The 22504-nt window shown below is 41.9% G+C and overlaps 1 protein-coding gene across 4 annotated transcripts in view; it reads left to right on the top strand.

Moving 5' to 3' along the window:
- LOC106574138 (PEX5-related protein) overlaps positions 1-22504 on the top strand; it is a 180177-nt gene that overhangs the window by 88732 nt on the left and 68941 nt on the right. For all 4 annotated transcript variants that reach the window (XR_001321480.2, XM_045697394.1, XM_045697396.1 and 1 more), the window contains 2 exons: positions 16048-16159; positions 21099-21311. Coding sequence is in view for 3 of the 4 variants with exons in the window: in XM_045697394.1 (XP_045553350.1) it covers positions 16048-16159; positions 21099-21311 (325 nt within the window). In the remaining variant the exon portion in view is untranslated. The remainder of the gene's footprint in view (positions 1-16047; positions 16160-21098; positions 21312-22504) is intronic.

Genomic DNA, 22504 nt, shown 5'->3' with positions numbered 1-22504 from the left:
ATTGTTTTTCAGCAAGCAGGCGGTGCATATTTTATGCCTGAACTGTTCCCTCCAAAGTAAAAGTCTGGATTTGTGGGTGTATTTACGATCCATAATTAACTAGCCCATATAATTTATTTAATATGATTTGTAATTAAAACAGTTTGCAGACAGGCATGGCCCTCATATTGTGAGGTCCATAACGGCCATGTTTTTATATGGCTCTAGATGGAGCACAACACTGTTTAGATGTACATTAAAAGTCTCACTGGTCTATTAGGGAGGTCGATAGCTCTGTGAACCACAGATGTAAAGTAGTCAAAGGTCACAGAGATTCCAGTCCAATAAAAAGTACATTTCAAATAGCAGACATAGGTCAAAAACACAAATAGGGTAGTAGATTACACAAGGCAATATATCATTCAATACACTCATGGAGAGCTAACGGTCACATATACTCACGCTAGACAATAGGCAAATAGCTAACTGTCATATACTCACGCTAGACAATAGGCAAATAGCTAACTGTCATATACTGTATATACTCACGCTAGACAATTGGCAAAGTGGCTAATGGCTTACAGTGCAGTATAGCCCTTCTAATCTTACAGAAATTATGAATGACTTTGGGAATGGACAATGATCCATAATTTTCTATTACAATGGTAAGCTTTTTAGGTATAGCAACAATTATGCTCTAATATAATGAGCATTCATCACTTTGTACTACAACGTAAATCATAATGAAACAAAATATAATCCGTGTGCAAGCTCAAACAGTAGGGTGTTGGCGGATGCATCTGTCCCTAGGATATCAACATGAAAAAGAAATACCAAATAGCAATACCAAATATAAATGAGAATAACAATACATTAAAGCAACAGTAGTAAGCCAGTCTCAACATGACTGAGAAGCCTCATGACATGGTATGAAAGCCAAAACAAAACTAAATGGAAAATATTATATGACATTACATTGCATTGCACTTTTCACTGGTTGTCCCTCAGGTTGTGGCAGGAGGACACATATTTGGCTCCCAAAATTGCACATTTTGGCTTTTTAAAAGACCCACTGACGAGGAGCTAGCAGGATGACGCTAACTTAACAAAGATTCAGAGCAGACAATGGTTACAAACAAAGAACAAGATGTTCTAATGTACAGTATGTTAGTATCCTAAGGCTGACTGGGATGTCCCTCCTCACCAAGAGATTACAGCATAATGAGGCAGGGCTGCTCCGTAGAGCACATCTTTGCTGCCTTTGACGTTTGTTATGCTGGAACATCGGATCAGAAATATCTAGCTAGCACTCCTTTAGCTTCCAGTTAACCGGTTCTCCGTACAGCGCTAGACATAAATAGACATATTAGAAAAGACAAAGGAATGGTATTTTCTCCCACAATGCTTTGAACACACTCAAAACACCCCACCTCCTTTGGGTTTAACCGGTTCAGGGTTCCCTTGACAACAGCATCTAAGAGATCTCTTGGAGTCATGCCCAGGTGGCGCAATTAGCTGAATTTTTTCCATTACATCCTTTCAGGATTACCCCTTGAGCACTTGTAAACAAAGTTGCAATGTCCTTTGCACAGGATCAGCAAACAAAAAAGGTACAAAGTGATATGCTGAAAAACGGTAGCCTCCTCCACCTCGGCGCAAAGAGAGAGGTTTGGGAGGACGAATGTGGCCAAAGTCCCTCGTGTTTCAGTTTGAGCCAGGACAGTAAACCTGTAAGTGGCCTTTCCACTGTTACCTGGTAGCGTCCCGAGACTCTGTACACTACAGATAATTGGATGGATTGCCTGTCCCTATTAATCCGAAGGATGATTAGCAAGGAAGATGTGGAGGTCTCTATCATCTTATGAAAAAAAAGGGTTAACGAAGATCATTATTTGGAGTTATTCCTTTGGCAATTACAGTAAGTGCTTTGCAGACTCCGTGCAACGATAGTTTATTAACTGTTCAATTGAAATAGCGCCGGAGAAGATGGCTGCCGTTTTACGGGCTCCTAACCAATTGTGCTATTTTCTGTGTTTTTTCGCATTGTTTGTAACTTATTTTGTACATAATGTTTCTGCCATAGTCTCTTATGACCGAAAAAAAAAGCTTCTGGATATCAGAACAACGATTACTCACCTCGAACTGGATGAAGATTTTTTCTTTAACGAGTTGGACGTGAAATATTTAATGCTGTTACAGGCCCAGGCCAAAATCCCCGTCATTCGCATGAAGGTGAGACAGCAATATAGGGGACACACGTCCGGGTGCCTTGTGAGAATTAGTTGGCGAGTGGTTAACGCCTCTACCATCCATCCTATTGGCCAACGCGCAATCATTGGAGAATAAATTGGATGAGCTCCATTCAAGACTATCTGACCAACTGTAATATCTTATGTTTCACCGAGTTTTGCCTGAATAAAGACATACAATTGGCTGGGTTTTCCCAGCATCGGCAAGACAGAACATCACCGGTAAGACGAGGGGTGGCGGTCTGTCTCTATTTCTCAATAACAGCTGGTGCGCAAAATCTAATATTAAGGAAGTCTCGAGGTTTTGCTTGCCTGAGGTAGAGTATCTCATGATAAGCTGTAGACCACACTATTTACCAAGCGAGTTTTCATCTATATTTTTCATAGCTGTCTATTTACCACCACAAACTTATGCTGGCTCTAAGACCACACTCAACAAGCTGTATAAGGCCATAAGCAATAAGCTCTCCTAGTGGCCGGGGACTTTAATGCAGAGAAACTTAAATCCGTTTTACCTCATTTCTACCATGTCACATGTACAACCAGAGGATAAACAACTCTAGACCACCTTTACTCCACACAGAGAGACACGTACAAACCTCTCCCTCACCTTCCATTTTGCAAATCTGACCATAATTCTGTCCTCCTGATTCATGCTTACAAGCAAAAACTTTTATCAGGACATACCAGTGACTCGCTCAATACAGAAGTGGTCAGATTACACAGATGCTAAGCTACAGGACTGTTTTGCTAGCACAGACTGGAATATATTTTGGGATTCTTGGGATGGTATTGAGGAGTATACCACATCAGTCATCGGCTTCATCAATAAGTGCATCGATGACGTCGTCCCCACAGTGACCGTATGTACATACCCTAACCAGAAGCCATGGATTACAGGCAACATCCGCACTGAGCTAAAGGGTAGAGCTGCCGCTTTCAAGGAGAGGGACTCTAACCCGGATGCTTATAAGAAATCCCTCTGTGCCCTCCGACAAACCATCAAACAGGCAAAGCGTCAATACAGGACTGAGATTGAATCCTACTACACCGGCTCAGACGCTCGTCGGATGTGTCAGGGCCTGCAAACTATTACAGACTACAAAGGGAAGCGCAGCCGCAAGCTGCCCAGTGACATGCGCTTACCAAACAAGCTAAATTACTTCTATGCTCTTTGAGGCAAACAACACTGAAGCATGCATGAAGAGCACCAGCTGTACCGGATGACTGTGTGATCACACTCTCTGTAGCCGATGCGAGTAAGACCTTTAAACAGGCCAACATTAACAAGGCCACAGGGCCAGACGCATTACCAGGACGTGTACTCAGAGTATGCACTGATAAACTTGCAAGTGTCTTCACTGACATTTTCAACCTGTCCCTGACCAAGTGTGTAATACCTACATGTTTCAAACAGACCACCATAGTCCCTGTGCCCAAGAACACCGTAACCTTCCTAAATGACTACCGACCATAGTACTCACGTCCGTAGCCATGAAGTGCTTTGAAAGGCTGGTCATGGCTCACATCAACAGCATCATCCCAGAAACCCTAGACACACTCCAATTCGCATACCACACGAACAGATCGACAGATGACGCAATCTCTATTGCACTCCACACTGCCCTTTCCCACCTGGACAAAAAGAACACCTACGTGAGAATGCTGTTCATTGACTACAGCTCAGTGTTCAACACCCTAGTGCCTTCAAAGCTCATCACTAAGCTAAGGAACCTGGGTCTAAATACCTTCCTTTGAAACTGGATCCTGGACTTTCTGATGGGCTGCCCCTCGGTGGTAAGGGTAGGTAACAACACATCTGCCACACTGATCCTCAAGACGGGGGCCCCTCAGCAGTGCATGCTTAGTCCCTTCCTGCACTCTATTTTCTCTCATGACTGCATGGCCAAGCAGGACTCCAACACCATCATTAAGTTTGCCGATGACACAGCGGTGGTAGGCCTGGTTACCGAGAACGATGAGACAGCCTATAGGGAGGAGGTCAGAGACCTGGCAGTATGGTGCCAGGACAACAACCTCTCCCTCAATGTGATCAAGACAGAGGAGATGATTGTGGACTCTCATCAACGGGGCTGTAGTGGAGCAGGTTGAGAGCTTCAAGTTACTTGGTGTCCTCATTACCAACAAACTATCATGGTCCAAACACATCAAGACAGTTGTGAAGAGAGCACAACAACGCATATTCTCAGGAGACTGAAAAGATTTGGCATGGGTCCTTAGATCCTTAAAAAGTTCTACAGCTGCACCATCGAGAGCATCCCGACTGGTTGCATCCCCGCCTGGTATGGCAACTGCTCAGCCTCCGACCGCAAGGCGCTACAAAGGGTAGTGCGTACGGCCCAGTACATCACTGGGGCCAAGCTTCCTGCCATCCAGGACCTCTGTACCAGGCGGTGTCAGAGAAAAGCCCTAAAAATTGCCAAAGACTCCAGCCACCCTAGTCATAGAGTGTTCTCTCCGCTAACGCACAACAAGCGGTATTGGAGCACCAAGTCTACGTCCAAACAGCTTCTACCCCCAAGCCATAAGGCTGGACAGCTAATCTGAACAGCTAATCAAATGGCTAACCGGACTATTTGCATTGACCCCCCCCTTTTTTACGCTGTTGCTACTCGCTGTGTATTATCTATGCATAGTCACTTTACCCCTATGTACATGTACATATTACCTCAATTACCTTGACTAACCTGTACCCCCCACATTGACTCAGTACCGGTACCCCCTATATATAGCTCGTTATTGTTATTTTATTTTTACAATTTTATTTTTTACTTTAGTTTATTTAGTAAATATTTTCTTAAAACTGCATTTTAAGTGAACTGGCATTGTTGTGCCAGGACAACAACCTCTCCCTTAACGTCAGCCAAACATTGGTTGATTGTTGACTTCAGAAGGCAGAGGAGGGAACATGCCCCAATCCACATCAAAGGGACTGCAGTAGAGTGAGTCAGCAGGTTTAAGTTCCTCTGCGTCCACATCACAGAGGACTTGTCATGGACCAACTTCACCACCACTCTTGTCAAGAGTGCGCAGAAGCATCTCTACTTCCTAAGGCGTCTGAAGAAATTCGGTATGCCACCCCAGGTCCTCTCCAAATACTACCGCTGCACCATTAAGAGTGTCCTGACCAGTTGCATCATGGCCCGGTATGGGAATTGCTCCGTCCACGACCGCAAGGCCCTCCAGCGGGTGGTGAAGATGGCCCAGTACATCACTGGGACCGTGTTCCCACCCATCCAGGACATCTACACGAACCAGTGTCTCATGAAGGCCCGCAGCATTATCAAGGACCCCAACACACCCCAGTCATGAGCTGTTCTCTCCCTTACCGTCGAGCAGTTGATATCGGAGCATGAGGTCTGACACCAACAGGCTCAGAGACATCTATCTACAAGCCATCAGACTGCTGAACACTTGAACTGGACTGACCTCATGGTCTGATTCTCCGCACATGCACTCACTCACTCACTCACTCACTCACTCACTCACTCACTCACTCACTCACTCACTCACTCACTCACTCACTCACTCACTCACTCACTCACTCACTCACTCACTCACTCACTCACTCACTCACTCACTCACACATCTGCTGCAGCTGCTGCTTCCAGACTCTTATTATGATTGCTAAATACTTCATAATTTAAACACTTGCCCCCCTCTCCCTCAAAACACGTGTTAATATTGCACTATAAATTGTGCCTTCCTGTATTATAATTATGCTAAAATGTTTATTTTATATTGAGCCTTTGACTTTATGTTCATATTCTTATATTTTATTATCTGTTATTGATGTTGCATTGTTGTGAAGGAACCTGCATGTAAGCATTTCATTGGAGGATGTATACCAGTGGAGGATTCTGAGTGGTGGGACAGCTCATAATAATGGCTGGAAGGGACTGAATACCATTTATTTCATTCCAGCCTTTATTATGAGCCGTCCTCCCCTCAGCAGCCTCCACTGGTGTATCCATGTGTATCCCGTTCATATGAGAGATAAAACTTGAAGCTGAAAATGAAAAACTAATAGGCCTAACCAGGTTCCTGGATAAAAGTTTCAAGTTTTAATGTCATGTGCCCAAGTACAATGAAATACCTTTCTTGCCAAGCTCTAAACCCAACAATGCAGTAATCAATGTCAATGTAGCACAAAAAAAGAACATAAGGTAGAACAAAAACACAAAATATATAAAATAAGATACGTAAGAAAGCATTTTCTTGAATCAATAAGACATTTGGATTATTTTTGTTTCACTGTCCAACGTGCATGTGTTACGTGCAAGAAAACCGCTTCATACTGGAAAGTTAGTTACCAACTTTCATTCAATAGTGATGTCAAGTATTTCTCTCTTTATGTCTTAATAGGCTACGTACTTAACCAATAAAACTTAGCATGATATAATTCAGTAGTGTGAGGGAGACCCCATATCCAATTAGTTCATAATTGGTATGTTATCTCATCAATTCAAATGTCAGGGAATTTAATTGCGAAACCCCTCTGTGTGAAAACTGACCTTAAATTACACTATTCTGTCAAGGGAAAGGAGGGGTTAGGAATCCCATTAAGAGCTACAGTTAGTGATGATCCACCTCACGACGCACACTCGTCTACAGACAAGGTTTTAGGCCTGCATCCTGGCACCGCAATTTGTCTTATTTGATGCTAAATAGATGGGAGGCATTCAAGGAAGGCTATCTTTATGGGCGATCATCACATGAACGTCATGGAGTTTCACGAACCGTCTCTCCATAATGCATCACATAATGGTTGTCCTCTGCGAACATTACGCAAATGTGACGGAAATAAATCGTTATTCACCGACAGATGTTCCCCACTGATCACCGTCGGCAAAGTTGAAAGTGCTGTCAAAAGTTACACAGGCACATGCATCCATGAATGGAATTTACACTTTGAAAGGATTTAATTTGCCATTGGCCTTTATATCCCGGGTCTCGAAGGGCTTTCTACAATGTGTGCACAGTGTATTTACATGTGCCACTAGCCTTCACCTGACTGTGTGAGTGACATCTACAGGGAAGTCCCAGGGTCTCCATGATGGACACATCTTTATAATAGCTTCCATCATGGACACCCCACACTCTAAAAAGAAAAGGTTCCTGGAGTATCCTTTAGGGGTTCTTCACATTGAAACTGATGGGGAACTCCTTTTTTTTCTTCAAAGAACCCCTTTTAATGGATCCTCAAATAACCATTTGAAGAACATTTTGGGGTTACTTTTTAACTAACCCCTCCCTTATTATTATTAATAATAATAATAATAATACGCATAACAATAACAACAATAGCACCATTTTTTAAATTGTCAGTGTTTATTATGATTTTTGTGGCAAAGCAGAATTAAAAATTCTAAATATGAGGTAAACTCCCAGCAGAGCCCCAAGTCCAATACGTATATCCTCTGGCATGTTGATGTTAATGTGTTGATGTTCTCTGTATCCATAGCCAGAATGATTTTACAGTGAATGGTGATCGAACAGGTTTCCTGTTATATTCATCAGAGGTGTAGGGAGGGGGAAGTCTATGAATCCAAAAAAATAGTAATTATACAGATGATTAACAAAACATGTACACAACAGTATTCATACTTTAGTTTTTGTGGAAAATGTGAATGAAAAAACCTGTTTTGATAATGGTTTTCATACACATACCTTGTCCATAATGTAGAGGCCCATGGGATATTCATTAAAGAGGTCAGGTAGGAGGATGAAAAATGTGATCAGAATAACATACCAATACCAATTGACATACCTTTGTATGCCTCTTCGTCTGTACACCTGCAGACACAGACACAAAAGTGAGCAGTTCAGTCATCTGCACCTAATACAGCTAGCCTTCAACATATTCTTATAGCCAACAATATGTTGTTATAGCCAACAACCTCTTTGTTGATCGATATCCATTGAATTGTGTCCATTTTCTGTTTTAGAAAGATTTGCACCAACTTGATGAACCCCACCTCCTATGGGGTTCTTGAAATAACCTTTTAGACTTTCAGGATCTTAGAAGAACCCTTGTTGAACCCCTCATTTTTTTAGTGTAGGACACATGTCAAACGTAATTGATCGGATAGGAGCTCCCCTCACCTGGTTGTCTAGGTCTTAATTAAAAGGAAAAAAACAAAAACCAGCAGACACTACGCCCTCCATGGAATGAATTTGACTACCCTGCCCTAGGACCACCCTGTATGTGTCACTCACAGGGTCAGGACATGGAAATACACTGGTGGTCTGACCAACAATAATGACAATGGTGAATTAATAAAATGTTAAGAGACTCCCTCTCTCTTCTCTCTTCGATGACCACGGGAACAAACTATGATCAAATGGACAATACCAGAAAGAGTGATGAAATGCATGGCATTTTGAAATCTGTTTAACATTATGTTGCGATTACTTCGCTAGCATTCGCCAACACTAAGATTAAAGTTTGATATTTGAAAAATGTCCACTTGATTTCATCAGGAGCTGACTGGTGACATAACAATAATGTAACTCTTGCATTGCCTGAGGTAGCAGTCATTTACCCAACATTGTTATATTACAGGAATGGCAACCTGATATACCACGGCTGTCAGCCAATCAGCATTCAGGGCTCAAACCACCCAGTTTATAATGATGAATAAGCAATAAACAGAGCAGGTTGTTATTCTGTGTCCTGCACATCTATAATGTTATTCTGTGTCCTGCACATCTATAATAACCCGGCAGGGCTTCTCTCAGTGCTTCTCTGAGCCATCGCTTGTCATTTCCCGGATGGGGTCTGTCCCCTTAATAAATCCCATTAATGTCAGCAATCTTTTTATATTTTGCCAAAAGTGATGCGCCTTTTTTAATTGAATAAGAGGAGATCATCTAATTAAGTGGCAGGGTCTCCAAAATGATTCACTTTTCTCATTAAGGGCCCATATTTTGCTTGCAATTATACTGCAGGAAGTTACGCTTTGAGGTTTAGAGGGTGAAATAGAGTAAGGCATCCAATATAAAACCATCGATCATGAAATCCTGGCTGGAGATGCCTCTGTGAAACACTTAGCTATTACAGTTCCAGCATCTTTGAACTCAAATGGTTCTCCACAGCAAACATAACATTTAAATGTATTCACAGTGACACTTTTCATAACTGTAACCATAATTGGATAATGTCCAAGTTGTCTAAAAAAGGGTAAAAGTTTTTGTTTCCAATTTGGCCGTAATGGCTAATAAACAGCCACATCATTAATTCCCAGAAAATATAGTTGCGGGAACATCTGTCATTGTTAGAGCCACACATTGAGCACATACAGACGGATCATGAAGCCGTGGGCAGCACCTTTCATATCAAGCGTATGGCAGGCTGTGTGGAACCTCATGGCTAGTAATACATATTTTAGTGCCATCATTAAGATTCTCACATCCTATTAGCTCTCTGAGATGCATTGGAATAGAAATCTTCAAGATGTCACAAAGGGAGGGGACATTGAGAGGAAATTTCTTCAAATGGCCCTGCTGTGAAGTTATTGATTCATGAAAATAAAAAATGCACTGTTTGTCCCTGGCAAAAGACCAAACATCAGCGCTGGTCACTGTGGTCAGTCACCATTGTCATGTGATTGCTTTGAAGAAATGTGTCCGGACCATACAGTTTGTCCACTTAGTTGTGGGCTGTAGTACATATTTGCAGATTGAGCAACGTGCATTTGCAAAAAAATTCATATAAGCACCTCATCAAAAACATACAATTGTTGAGTGCACTGACCTCTTACATCTAGACGTTCCGCAAGCGGAACACCTGCTCCAATAGCCAATGATGGGTGTGGCGCGAATGACAAATTCCTCAAAAATACGACTATTTTACACCATTTTAAAGACAAGACTCTCCTGTATCTAACCACACTGTCCGATTTCAAAAAGGCTTTACAACGAAAGCAAAACATTAGATTATGTCAGCAGAGTACCCAGCCAGAAATAATCAGACACCCATTTTTCAAGCTAGCATATGTCACATAAATCCAAACCACAGCTAAATGCAGCACTAACCTTTGATGATCTTCATCAGATGACACCCCTAGGACATTATGTTATACAATACATGCATGTTTTGTTCAATCAAGTTCATATTTATATAAAAAACCAGCTTTTTACATTAGCATGTGACGTTCAGAACTAGCATACCCCCCGCAAACTTCCGGTGAATTTACTAAATTACTCACGATAAACGTTCACAAAAAACATAACAATTATTTTAAGAATTATAGATACAGAACTCCTCTATGCACTCGCTATGTCCGATTTTAAAATAGCTTTTCGGTGAAAGCACATTTTGCAATATTCTGAGTAGATAGCCCAGCCATCACGGCTAGCCATTTAGACACCGACCAAGTTTAGCCCTGACCAAACTCCAATTTACTATTACAAAAGTTTGATTACCTTTGTTGTCTTCGTCAGAATGCACTCCCAGGACTGCTACTTCAATAACAAATGTTGGTTTGGTCCAAAATAGTCCATCGTTATATCCAAATAGCGGCGTTTTGTTCGTGCGTTCAAGACACTATCTGAAGTGTAAATAAGGGTCACGAGCATGGCGCAATTCGTGACAAAAGATTTCTAAATATTGCATTACCGTACTTCGAAGCATGTCAACCGCTGTTTAAAATCCATTTTTATGCCATTTTTCTCGTAAAAAAGCGATAATATTCCGACCGGGAATCTGCGTTTAGGTAAACAGACAAAAGAAAACAAAGCATTCGGTTGACGCGGGCACGCGCCTGAGTCTCACAGTACTGTAACCAGCCACTACCCAAACGCGCTACTTTTTTTCAGCCAGAGCCTGCAAAGCCACGATTCAGCTTTTTGTCGCCTTCTGAGAGCCTATGGGAGCCGTAGTGAGTGTCACGTTATAGCAGAGATCCTCAGTCTTCAATAAACAGAGGCAAGAAGAACGACACCTTGTCAGACAGGCCACTTCCTGCATGAAATCTTCTCAGGTTTTGGCCTGCCAAATGAGTTCTGTTATACTCACAGACACCATTCAAACAGTTTTAGAAACTTTGGAGTGTTTTCTATCCAAAGCTAATAATTATATGCATATTCTAGTTTCTGGGCAGGAGTAATAATCAGATTAAATCGGGTACGTTTTTTATCCGGCTGTGAAAATACTGCCCCCTAGCCATAACAGGTTAAATTGTTCAACTTGGGTAAAACGTTTCAGGTAGCCTTCAACAAGCTTCCCACAATAAGTTGGGTGAAATTTGGCCCATTCGTCCTGACAGAGCTGGTGTAACTCAGGTTTGTAGGCCTCCTTGCTCGCACACGCTTTTTCAGTTCTGCCAACAAATGTTCTATAGGATTGAGGTCAGGGCTTTGTGATGGCCACTCCAATACCTTGACGTTGTTGTCCTTAAGCCATTTTGCCACAACTTTGGAAGTATGCTTGGGGCCAATGTCCATTTGGAAGACCCATTTGCGACCAAGCTTTAACTTCCTGACTGATGTCTTGAGATGTTGCTTCAATATATCCACATAATTTTCCTCCCTCATGATGCCATCTATTTTGTGATGTGCACCAGTCCCTCCTGCAGATAAGCACCCCCACAACCTGATGCTTCCATCCCCGTGCTTCACGGTTGGGATGGTGTTCTTCGGCTTGCAAGCATCCCCCTTTTTCCTCCAACCATAACGATGGTCATTATGGCCAAACAGTTCTATTTTTGTTTCATCAGACCAGAGGACATTTCTCCAAAAAGTATGATCTTTGTCCCCATGTGCAGTTGCAAACCGTAGTCTGGCATTTTTATGGCGGTTTGGAGCAGTGGCTTCTTCCTTGCTGAGCGGCATTTCAGGTTATGTCGATATAGGACTCGTTTTACTGTGGATATAGATACTTTTGTACCTGTTTCCTCCAGCATCTTCAAAAGATCATTTGCTGTTGTTCTGGGATTGATTTGCACTCTTCGCAGCAAAGTACGTTCATCTCTAGGAGACAGAACGCGTTTCCTTCCTGAGCGATATGACGGCTGCATGGTCCCATGGTGTTTATACTTGCGTACTATTGTTTGTATAGATGAATGTGGTACCTTCAGGCGTTTGGAAATTGCTCCCAAGGATGAACCAGACATGTTGAGGTATACAATGTTTTTTTCTGATGTCTTGGCTGTTTTCTTTTGATTTTCCCATGATGTCAAGCAAAGAGGCACTGAGTTTGAAGGTAGGCCTTGAAATACATCCACAGGTACACCTCCAATTGACTCAAATTTTCTGAAATTTTCCAAGCTGTTTAAAGGCACAGTCAACTTAGTCTATGTAAACTTCTGACCCACTGGAATTGTGATACAGTGAATTATACATGAAATAATCGTGAAATAATCTGTCTGTAAACAACTGTTGGAAAAATTACTTGTGTCATGCACAAAGTAGATGTCCTAACTGACTTGCCAAAACTATAGTTTGTTAACAAGAAATTTGTGGTGGTTTAAAAACAAGTTTTAATGACTCCAACCTAAGTGTATGTAAACTTCTGACTTCAACTGTATATATATACACATACACACACACTACCGGTCAATAGTTTCAGAACACCTACTCATTCAAGGGTTTTTCTTTCTTTTTACAATTTTCTACATTGTCGAATAATAGTGAAGACATCAAAACAATGAAATAACACATATGGAACCATGTAGTAACCAAAACATATTTCATATTTGAGATTCTTCAAATAGCCACCCTTTACCTTGATGACAGCTTTGCACACTCTTGGCATTCTCTTAACCAGCTTCACGATGTAGTCACCTGGAATGCATTTCAATTAACAGGTGTGCCTTCTTAAAAGTTCATTTGTGGAATTTCTTTCCTTCTTAATGCGTTTGAGCCTATCAGTTGTGTTGTGACAAGGTAGAGGGGTATACAGAGCTAGCCCTATTTGGTAAAAGACAAAGTCCATATTATGGCAAAAACGGCTCAAACAAGCAAAGAGTAACGACAGTCCATCATTACTTTCAGACATGAAGGTCAGTCAATACGGAAAATGACAAGAACTTTGAAAGTTTCTTCAAGTGCAGTCGCAAAAACCATCAAGCGCTATGATGAAACTGGATCTCATGAGGATGGCCACAGGAATGGAAGACCCAGAGTTCATTCGAGTTACCAGCCTCAGAAATTGTAGCCCAAATAAATGCTTCACGGAGTTCAAGTAACAGACATCTCAACATCAACTGTTCAGAGGAGACTATGTGAATCAGACCTTCATGATCAAATTGCTGCAAAGAAACCACTACTAAAGGACAGCAATAAGAAGAAGACACTTGCTTGGACCAAGAAACATTAGCAATGGACATTAGACCGGTGGAAATGTGTCCTTTGGTCTGGAGTCCAAATCTGAGATTTTTGGTTCCAACCGCCATGTCTTTGTGAGACGCAAAGAAGGTGAACGGATGATCTCTTCATGTGTGGTTCCAAACGTGAAGCATGGAGGAGGAGGTGTGATGATGTGGAGGTGCTTTGCTGGTGACACTGTCAGTAATTTATTTAGAATTCAAGGCACACTTAACCAGCATGGCTACCACAGCATTCTGTAGGGATACGCCATCCCATCTGGTTTGCGCTTATTGGGACTATCATTTGTTTCCCAACAGGACAATGACCCAAAACACACCTCCATGCTGTGTAAGGGCTATTTGACCAAGGAGAGTGATGGAGTGCTGCATCAGATGACCTGGCTTCCACAATCACCCGACCTCAACCAAATTTAGATGGTTTGGAATGAGTTGGACCGCAGAGTGAAGGAAAAGCAGCCAACAAGTGCTCAGCATATGTGTGAACTCCTTCAAGACTGTTGGAAAAGCATTCCTCATGAAGCTGGTTGAGAGAATGCCAAGAGTGTGCAGAGCTGTCATCAAAGCAAAAGGTGGCTATTTTGAAGAATCTCAAATATAAAATACATTTTGATTTGTTTAAAACTTTTTTGGTTACTACATTGACATTGATGTCTTCACTATTATTCTACAAAGTAGAAAATAGTAAAAATAAAGAAAAGCACTTGAATGAGTAGGTGTGTCCAAACCTTTGACTGTAAATATTGATTACATTCTTCATGTATGATTATATATTTGTATATATTGAATGTTGATATTGTGAACCTATGTTAAACATTTTTACTTCCTGTTTCAGGAAGTGATGTCACTGAGCACTGCCCCTATGTATAGGGCCTTCCAACCCCAGCTGGGATATGGAGGCCTGATGAAGACCTAAGAACAAAATGTCGTTATAATAAAAATCACCTGGGAGCATGAGCAGTAGTGTGTGGCATTGTCCTTTGTATTGTTCATGAGTTCACCTATAATTCCAGCACCTGCTAAACACACCTGGATGTGCATATGTTCTTCAGCTTTTGTATCATTAAGATTCTGCCTGAAAAAACTTAGCTCTGGAGATCAGAGATGGCAAATGTCATGTTTCCTCTTCGACAGCATTGTACAAGCAGGCAATAATGATGGTGGGTCTATTTTTTGTTAAAACAAATCCATATTTTGAATCATTTTTGTCACTAGAGCAACTACTTCAGGGGTAATTATAATGGATGGAGATGTAACCTATGCCACAGCAGTGTTGGCAAACCTACAGCGACAGTCCAGGATGCCTCACAGGCAAGGTGATTAACTTCAGCATGTGTTTGGGAACTGAGATAAACAACTGCTAATGGCTGAGCAATTACACTTGGGGACACACCCAGTAAGTCTCTTCCTCAGCTAGTCTGGATAGGACACTGGGAAAGATTAGTCTCCTCAGCTAGTCTGGATAGGACACTGGGAGAGGTTAGTCTCCTCAGCTAGTCTGGATAGAACACTCTGAGAGGCAGATGAAGTATTCACAGAGCTAGCATTCAACTAAGCTGTGGGTCCTAACATGCTGACTAGACAGAGCATGTATTTGTCATCTCACGCATATTGATTTTGTCCAGATGCGATCAGGAGACTCAAGTTGAAATATCAAAACAAACTGAACCAACTATATTAATTTGGGGACAAGTCGAAATGCATGAAACATGCATGGACATTTAGCTAGCTAGCTTGCTGTTGCTAGCTAATTTGTCCTGGGATATAAACATTAGGTTGTTATTTTACCTGAAATGCATATGGTCCTTTTTTTCTGGATCTTTGTAGAATTTTGACACATTTTGAGTCACACAAAATTGTGAGTTCTCTACTCCGACAATCAATACACAGATGAAAGGGGAAACCTAGTTAATTTCTAGTAATCTCTCCTCCTTCAGTCTTCTTCTTCTGTGGACTTTATATGGCAGTTGGCCACCAACTTTAAGGTGCATTACCACCACCAACTGGATTGGAGTGTGGACCTCACTTCATCTTCCAATAACCCACATGGGTACTCTATATGCTCCTAATAACCAATGAGGAGATGGGAGAGGCTGGACTTGCAGCGCGTCAAGTGTAAAAAATAGAATCAAGTTCTATTTTATCACCTGGCTACGCAGACGCTCGTTGACGCGCACCAACAGTTTGGATGAAATTATTGAATGACATGTATGTGGTCAACGTGGGCAATGTGGTCAGCACGTAAAGGGTAAAACAGAACACTCATGAACTAGTGGGGGATTGGTAGGTCACGTCAGGTCATGTCATCACTTTGTTTGAATTACATGATACATTGTTTGAAATGGCCAATACAGTGAGACATCACTACATGTCATCATAATATCTTGGTCAAGTTGACATTTACAGGAAAAGGGCCAAAAGGTCATATTTTGTGTGTGATTTTAAGCAGTGTCGTCTGTTTTCACTTGCAGCTGGTGAGTGAGCAACAAGAGAGCCGCCCCCTGCTAAGCCCCTCCATCGACGACTTTCTCTGTGAGACCAAGTGCCATGGCGCTGCCCGCCTAGTGACTTCAAACACAGCAGGTACCTCCACTGACCTCCCTCTCCTCTCTGCCTACCCAGCCCCGACTGCTGTAGTAGCCCCTTCATGCATTGGCCTTTGACGTTTCATAACACGAGGACCTATTTCAGACAGAACACAGGCTATATTACCTGTAGTAATAATAATATAGAAATGTTTATATGACCTCCTTTCAAACAGCCCCTTATTTACAACTTTCTTGCATGTATACCCCCAACTGGCCTACCTGGTTAAAGGTGAAATAAACAATGTTAATGAATTTACCTGGAAAAACAGAGCTCCATTTTCACAGACCCCATATCTGTTTTTTGGTTACAGGGTCTGCATGTGAAAGGGGTATGAGTAACACTATGTAAGTTGACTGAAGTTAATGTGTCAGGAGAAAAGCCATGTCCTGAAAGAAACCAAGACGGACCAAGTTACATCAGGGGGATTGTATTATTGTTTCACGGTGGTCATCAATATTTACTCTACTCAATGCATAATATAAAGTTCTGTCAACATACCGCAGCAATGCTGCACAATAGCCGTATGGACACAGTCACAGAATGAAGCTCATGTAGCGGATTACCAATTCAGTTTTTACCACGTTATTAATAAGACCTTAAACAACAACGACAATAGTCTAAAACGTTATTTTTTATTAAATGGAGGTCATCTCTATAAAGGGGTAGTTTATAGATGAAACTTGTCCTGGCTACTGTCAGAGCCTAATGTTTGATCCAATAGGGTGAAAGACCACTGCATGCTGTTCGTTTTCAGTCTCAGTGTCTAGCCTGAGATTATTAAGTATACAGACCCGACCAGTTCATTCTGTTATTAGTGTGTCGAGGAAAGTACTGTAACTTAAAGCATGGGCTTTTTTTAGTGTCAGTTGTTCTAGCTACAGTCAGAAGTTACGGCGGTCTGATGCCCTGCTGTGTCTTCACACTGAGTAGATTCGGTTGATTGAAAACGACAGTCATTTAGACGATCGAGTCCCAACTGAAGGTCAGTGGCACCGTAGAGAGGGAGTAATAGGAAACAACAGGGACTCACTTGTCAGTAATGTCCACAGGTTGAGCTGTCACGATACAAAAGTCTAACACAAAGCTCAACTCATGACAATACCAATGGAGAATTCTATCTCCAATAGGCTAGAAAAAAAAGCTATCTTGCAAAAAATCCATTGAGACGTCATTGTTCTCTGAGTATCCCCAAACGTTAATGATGTAAATTTTGTCATGTTTTTCACTTATATTTTTAACTTGTGTTTTATTGTCTATTTATCAATGCAATATCCATGTACTGTATTTCAGTGTCAATGACTGCCATGTGGATATTATATTTTAAAAAACAGAAACGATTTACACAAACATGACTTTACCTGACCACAATAAACTGCAGTAAGGAACGTTATAACTGTAAGATATTATATGTTCAGATAGAATGTACACGTATCTTCACTAAAAGTGAACTGACCACAACATCCAACAGACCATGTCAACAATTGAAATAGAAACTTTAACCTGGCCATGACAATGTGGACTCAATCAATTCAATGACTCAATAGCGAAGCTCAGAACACTATGATAGAAACAGTATACTATCCTTCGTATACATACACAATACACATCAAATATGCCTTCCAGCTGGCAAGACTATTTGGAGGCAACCTCATCATCTCAAGTAGCCTCAAGGTCATCTCAAGTAGACTCAAGGTCATCTCAAGTAGACTCAAGGTCATCCGGCTTGGTTTCTTTCAGGACATGGCTTTTCTCCTGACACAGATAACACTTCAGGCGACGTCTCCATGTCCCACAAGCGTTTCCTCTGATTTCTAATTGCATTCCTAATTTGAGGAGCACAGAGATATCAAGGAGCTAACACACTAATTACCTTCAGATAACATTCAGAGGAGCATCCCGTTCGTTTGTCATAAAACAGCAGTGTGTTATTTACAAAAGGGACTACGTGGACATTATTAAGTGTTCTTCACACACTGCAATTGTTATTTACAGAGATATGCGTGTGCACACAGCAGAGGATGATCATGTCTGTCATTTATCCTTTATTTAACTAGGCAAGTCAGTTAAGAACAAATTGTTATTTACAATGACAGCCTACCCCAACAACACTGGGTCAATTGTGCAAGGTCCTACAGGACATCTGGCTGTGATTACAGCCAGATGTGATACAGCCTGGATTTGAACCAGGGACTGTAGTGTAGCCTCTTGCACTGAGATGCATTGCCTTAGACCACTGCACCACTCAGGAGCCCAGTCATATGGTGAGGGAAATCACAGCAATGTAATGCTACCTCTTACATGTAAGCTAGTTGAGAACAAGTTCTCATTTACAACTGTGACCGTGCCAAGATAAAGCAAAGCAGTGCGACACAAACAACAACGCAGAGTTACACATGGAATAAACAAGTGTACAGTCAATAACACAATAGAAAAAAATAACATCTATATACAGTGTGTGCAAATGGCATGAGGAGGTAAGGCAATAAATAGGCCATAGTAGCGAAGTAATTATAATTTAGCAAATTAACACTGGAGTGATAGATGAGCAGATGATGATGTGCAAGTAGAAATACTGGTGTGTAAAAGAGCAGAAAAGTAAATAAAAACATGTATGACTGTATTAAGATAGCGTTTTATACTCCCTCACACTTTTACTCTAACAAACTAGGTTTAACAAATGCAAAAAAAAAGCCACAGTTTAATAGACAAAATTGTGCATTACAAAAGGAACTACGTGGACATTATTAAGTGTTCTTCACACACTGAAATTCAGCTATTACCTGACAATAAACTAGCCTTTATTTGTTTTAATCTGTTAAATCTATCTATGCAGGTAGCCTAGTGGTTAGAATGTTGGGCTAATAACTGAAAGGTTGCTGGATCAAATCCCTGAGCTGACAAGGTAAACAGCTGTTGTTCTGCCCCTGAACAAGACAGTTAACCCACTGTTCTCCAGTAGGCTGTCATTGTAAATAAGAATTTGTTCTTAACTGACTTTCCTAGTTAAATGAAGGTAAAAAAAAATTAACTAGCCATCTTTCGGATAGGACATTAAACGGGTGTCCTGACCCTCTGTGTTCTCTAAAGATCCCATTCCCAATCTGGCCTTCATACCATCATGGCCACCTAATTATCCTCAGTTTAAAATTGGCTCATTTATCCCCCTCCTCTCCCCGTAACTATTCCTGTAAATGAGAATGTGTTCTCAGTCAACTTACCTGTTAAAACAGGGGTGAAAAAAAAAAACATGCTAAAAGTTAACATGCTAATATACTCACAATGTAAATGAATTTACTCCAATAAATTGAGTTTTCATCTGTATTTGAAATCTAAGATGCCCTTTGACTTGGTAGTTAATTAAACTATTACAATTTTAGTAGATGCTCTTATCCAGAACTATTAAGGTTAAGTGCCTTGCACAAGGCCACATAGACTGCTTTATCACCTAGTCGGTTCGGGGATTCGAACCTTCTCCCTTTCGGTTACTGGCCCAACGCTCTTAACCGTTTGGATACCTGCCACCAGTGTTATTCCCTTTATCAAAATGAAACCTGACTATCAGGACATCCTTATTAAGGCAGGAAGGGCATTTTCATTCTCATACTACAGGCTATGAGCGGTTAAATGAACATTAACCTAAAAAAGGACAAAAAATTCTTTACCACTGGGTCCCTGTCCTTGTCCTTACCGGTCTGATGGTCTGGGATTAAATTGCTTAATTTACCGAACAGTAAAGCTCCGCCAGGGCTGCCTTAGCTGTCCACAGTCTGGCCATCAAAGTATACTTAGATCTTCAGTAAAGTTGAGAAAGTCCTGGAAGTACCTAACCAGGGGGCAACTGATGGAAATAACACCCTTGACAGCTAAATGGCTTAACTCAACAATGTACAGAGAAATGTGAAGTAAAACTGTTACTGATTGTTTTCCAGAGTTGCAAATAAAAAATGTGTGTAAATTAACAATGACGTGAAAAATTATGTCTCGTAATGAATCTCTCCTTGAGTCACTAATTTCGGAGTCACAAGTCTGTTGAGGAATGTTAATTAGGTTTGTCTTGACAGCTTTTAGGAAGATGAGTCTCTGTAAAGCAAAGATTTGAACTGATCTACCAAGAAGCTAAACTATACTGAACAAAAATATAAATGCAACAATTTCAACGATTTTACTGAGTTACAGTTCATATAAGGAAATCAGTCAATTGAAATTAATTAATTATGCCCTAATCTATGGATTTCACATGACTGGGCAGGTGCGCAGCCATGGTTTGGCCTGAGAGGGCATTGGCCCACCCACTGGGGAGCCAGGCTCAGCCAATCAGAATGAGTTTTTCCCCACAAAGGGCTTTATTACAGACAGAAATACTCCTCAGTTTCATCCGCTGTCCGGGTGGCTGGTCTCAGACGATCCCTCAGGTGAAGAAGCCGGATGTGGAGGTCCTGGGCTGACGTGGTTACATGTGGTCTGCGGTTGTGAGGCAGGTCGGACGTACTGCCAAATTCTCTAAACAACATTGGAGGCGGCTTATGGTAGAGGAATGAACATTAAATTCTCTGGCAACAGCTCTGGTGGACATTCCTGCAGTCAGCATGCTAATTGCACACACCCGCATAACTTGAGACATCTGTGGCAAATGTGTTGTGTGAAAAGACATTTTAGAGTTTTAGCGTGTGCTTTTATTGTCCCCACACAATGTGCACGTGTAATGATCATAATTCCAATCATCTTCTTGATATGACACACCTGTCAGGTTGATGGATTATCTTGGCAAAGGATAAATGCTCACTAACAGGGAGGTAAACAAATTTGTGAACAATATTTGAGAGAAATAAGCTTTTTGTGCGTATGGACCATTTCTGGGATCCTTTATTTCAGCTCATGAAACATGGGTCCAACACTTTACATATTGCGTTTATAGTATGATTTCTCCCTCCAGTTCTGTCCTCCACATTGGACCTATTGGACCTCAGCGAGCCCGGAGAGAGAAGGAACAGCAAGCAGGACAAGAGCCCTCTGTTGTCACGTGGGGACGGGCCTAAGAACACGCCTCACCGGAAGAAGACGACGGACGAGACAGAGCTGATCCAGGTGGATGTAGAGCAGGCTGTCCCCAGCTCACACACTCCTGAAAGAGTGTCACTAGACTCAGGTACACTGGGGTCGGTAGTCATTTAGGCAGGTTACATTAGTGTTCTTGGGCACAGGGGATATGGTGGTCTGCTTGAAACATGTTGGTATTACAGACTGGGAGAGGTTGAAAATGTCAGTGAAGACACTTGCCAGTTGGTCAGCGCATGCTCAGAGTACACGTCCTGGTAATCCGTCTGGCCCTGCGGCCTTGTGAATGTTGACCTGTTTAAAGGTCTTACTCACAGCGGCTGCGGAGAGAGTTTTACCAGTAGCAGTAGTCTTGGTCCTGGTTGGATAGCTCAGAGCGTCTGCGCTTTTCTACCCAGATGGTTTACCAGTAGCAGTGGTCTTGGTCCTGGTTGGATAGCTCAAAGCGTCTGCGCTTTTATACCCAGATGGTTTACCAGTAGCAGTGGTCTTGGTCCTGGTTGGATAGCTCAGAGCGTCTGCTCTTTTCTACCCAGATGGTTTACCAGTAGCAGTAGTCTTGGTCCTGGTTGGATAGCTCAGAGCGTCTGCTCTTTCTACCCAGATGGTTTACCAGTAGCAGTGGTCTTGGTCCTGGTTGGATAGCTCAGAGCGTCTGCTCTTTCTACCCAGATGGTTTACCAGTAGCAGTGGTCTTGGTCCTGGTTGGATAGCTCAGAGCGTCTGTGCTTTCTACCCAGATGGTTTACCAGTAGCAGTGGTCTTGGTCCTGGTTGGATAGCTCAGAGCGTCTGCGCTTTTCTACCCAGATGGTTTACCAGTAGCAGTGGTCTTGGTCCTGGTTGGATAGCTCAGAGCGTCTGCTCTTTTCTACCCAGATGGTTTACCAGTAGCAGTGGTCTTGGTCCTGGTTGGATAGCTCAGAGCGTCTGCTCTTTCTACCCAGATGGTTTACCAGTAGCAGTGGTCTTGGTCCTGGTTGGATAGCTCAGAGCGTCTGCTCTTTTCTACCCAGATGGTTTACCAGTAGCAGTGGCCTTGGTCCTGGTTGGATAGCTCAGAGCGTCTGCTCTTTTCTACCCAGATGGTTTACCACTGAAACTATTGTCAATTTATAGTGATTTCTCATGTCATGTATGAGGGATTGACTATAAACTCTCGATGGCGCTTGTCAGGATAATTTTCTGGTTTTCCCGACTATAATGATCTAAACTGGCTGTTGGACCACAACTATGTCCCTAATCATGTTTAGTGGCCATTTGTTTAGTCAAGTTTGACACACAA

The sequence above is a fragment of the Salmo salar genome, chromosome ssa16 (assembly GCF_905237065.1).
Source record: "Salmo salar chromosome ssa16, Ssal_v3.1, whole genome shotgun sequence".
Lineage (NCBI taxonomy): Eukaryota > Metazoa > Chordata > Actinopteri > Salmoniformes > Salmonidae > Salmo > Salmo salar.
The sequence above is the reverse complement of the archived record's forward strand: the minus strand, read 5'-3'. Positions and strand labels throughout refer to the sequence as shown.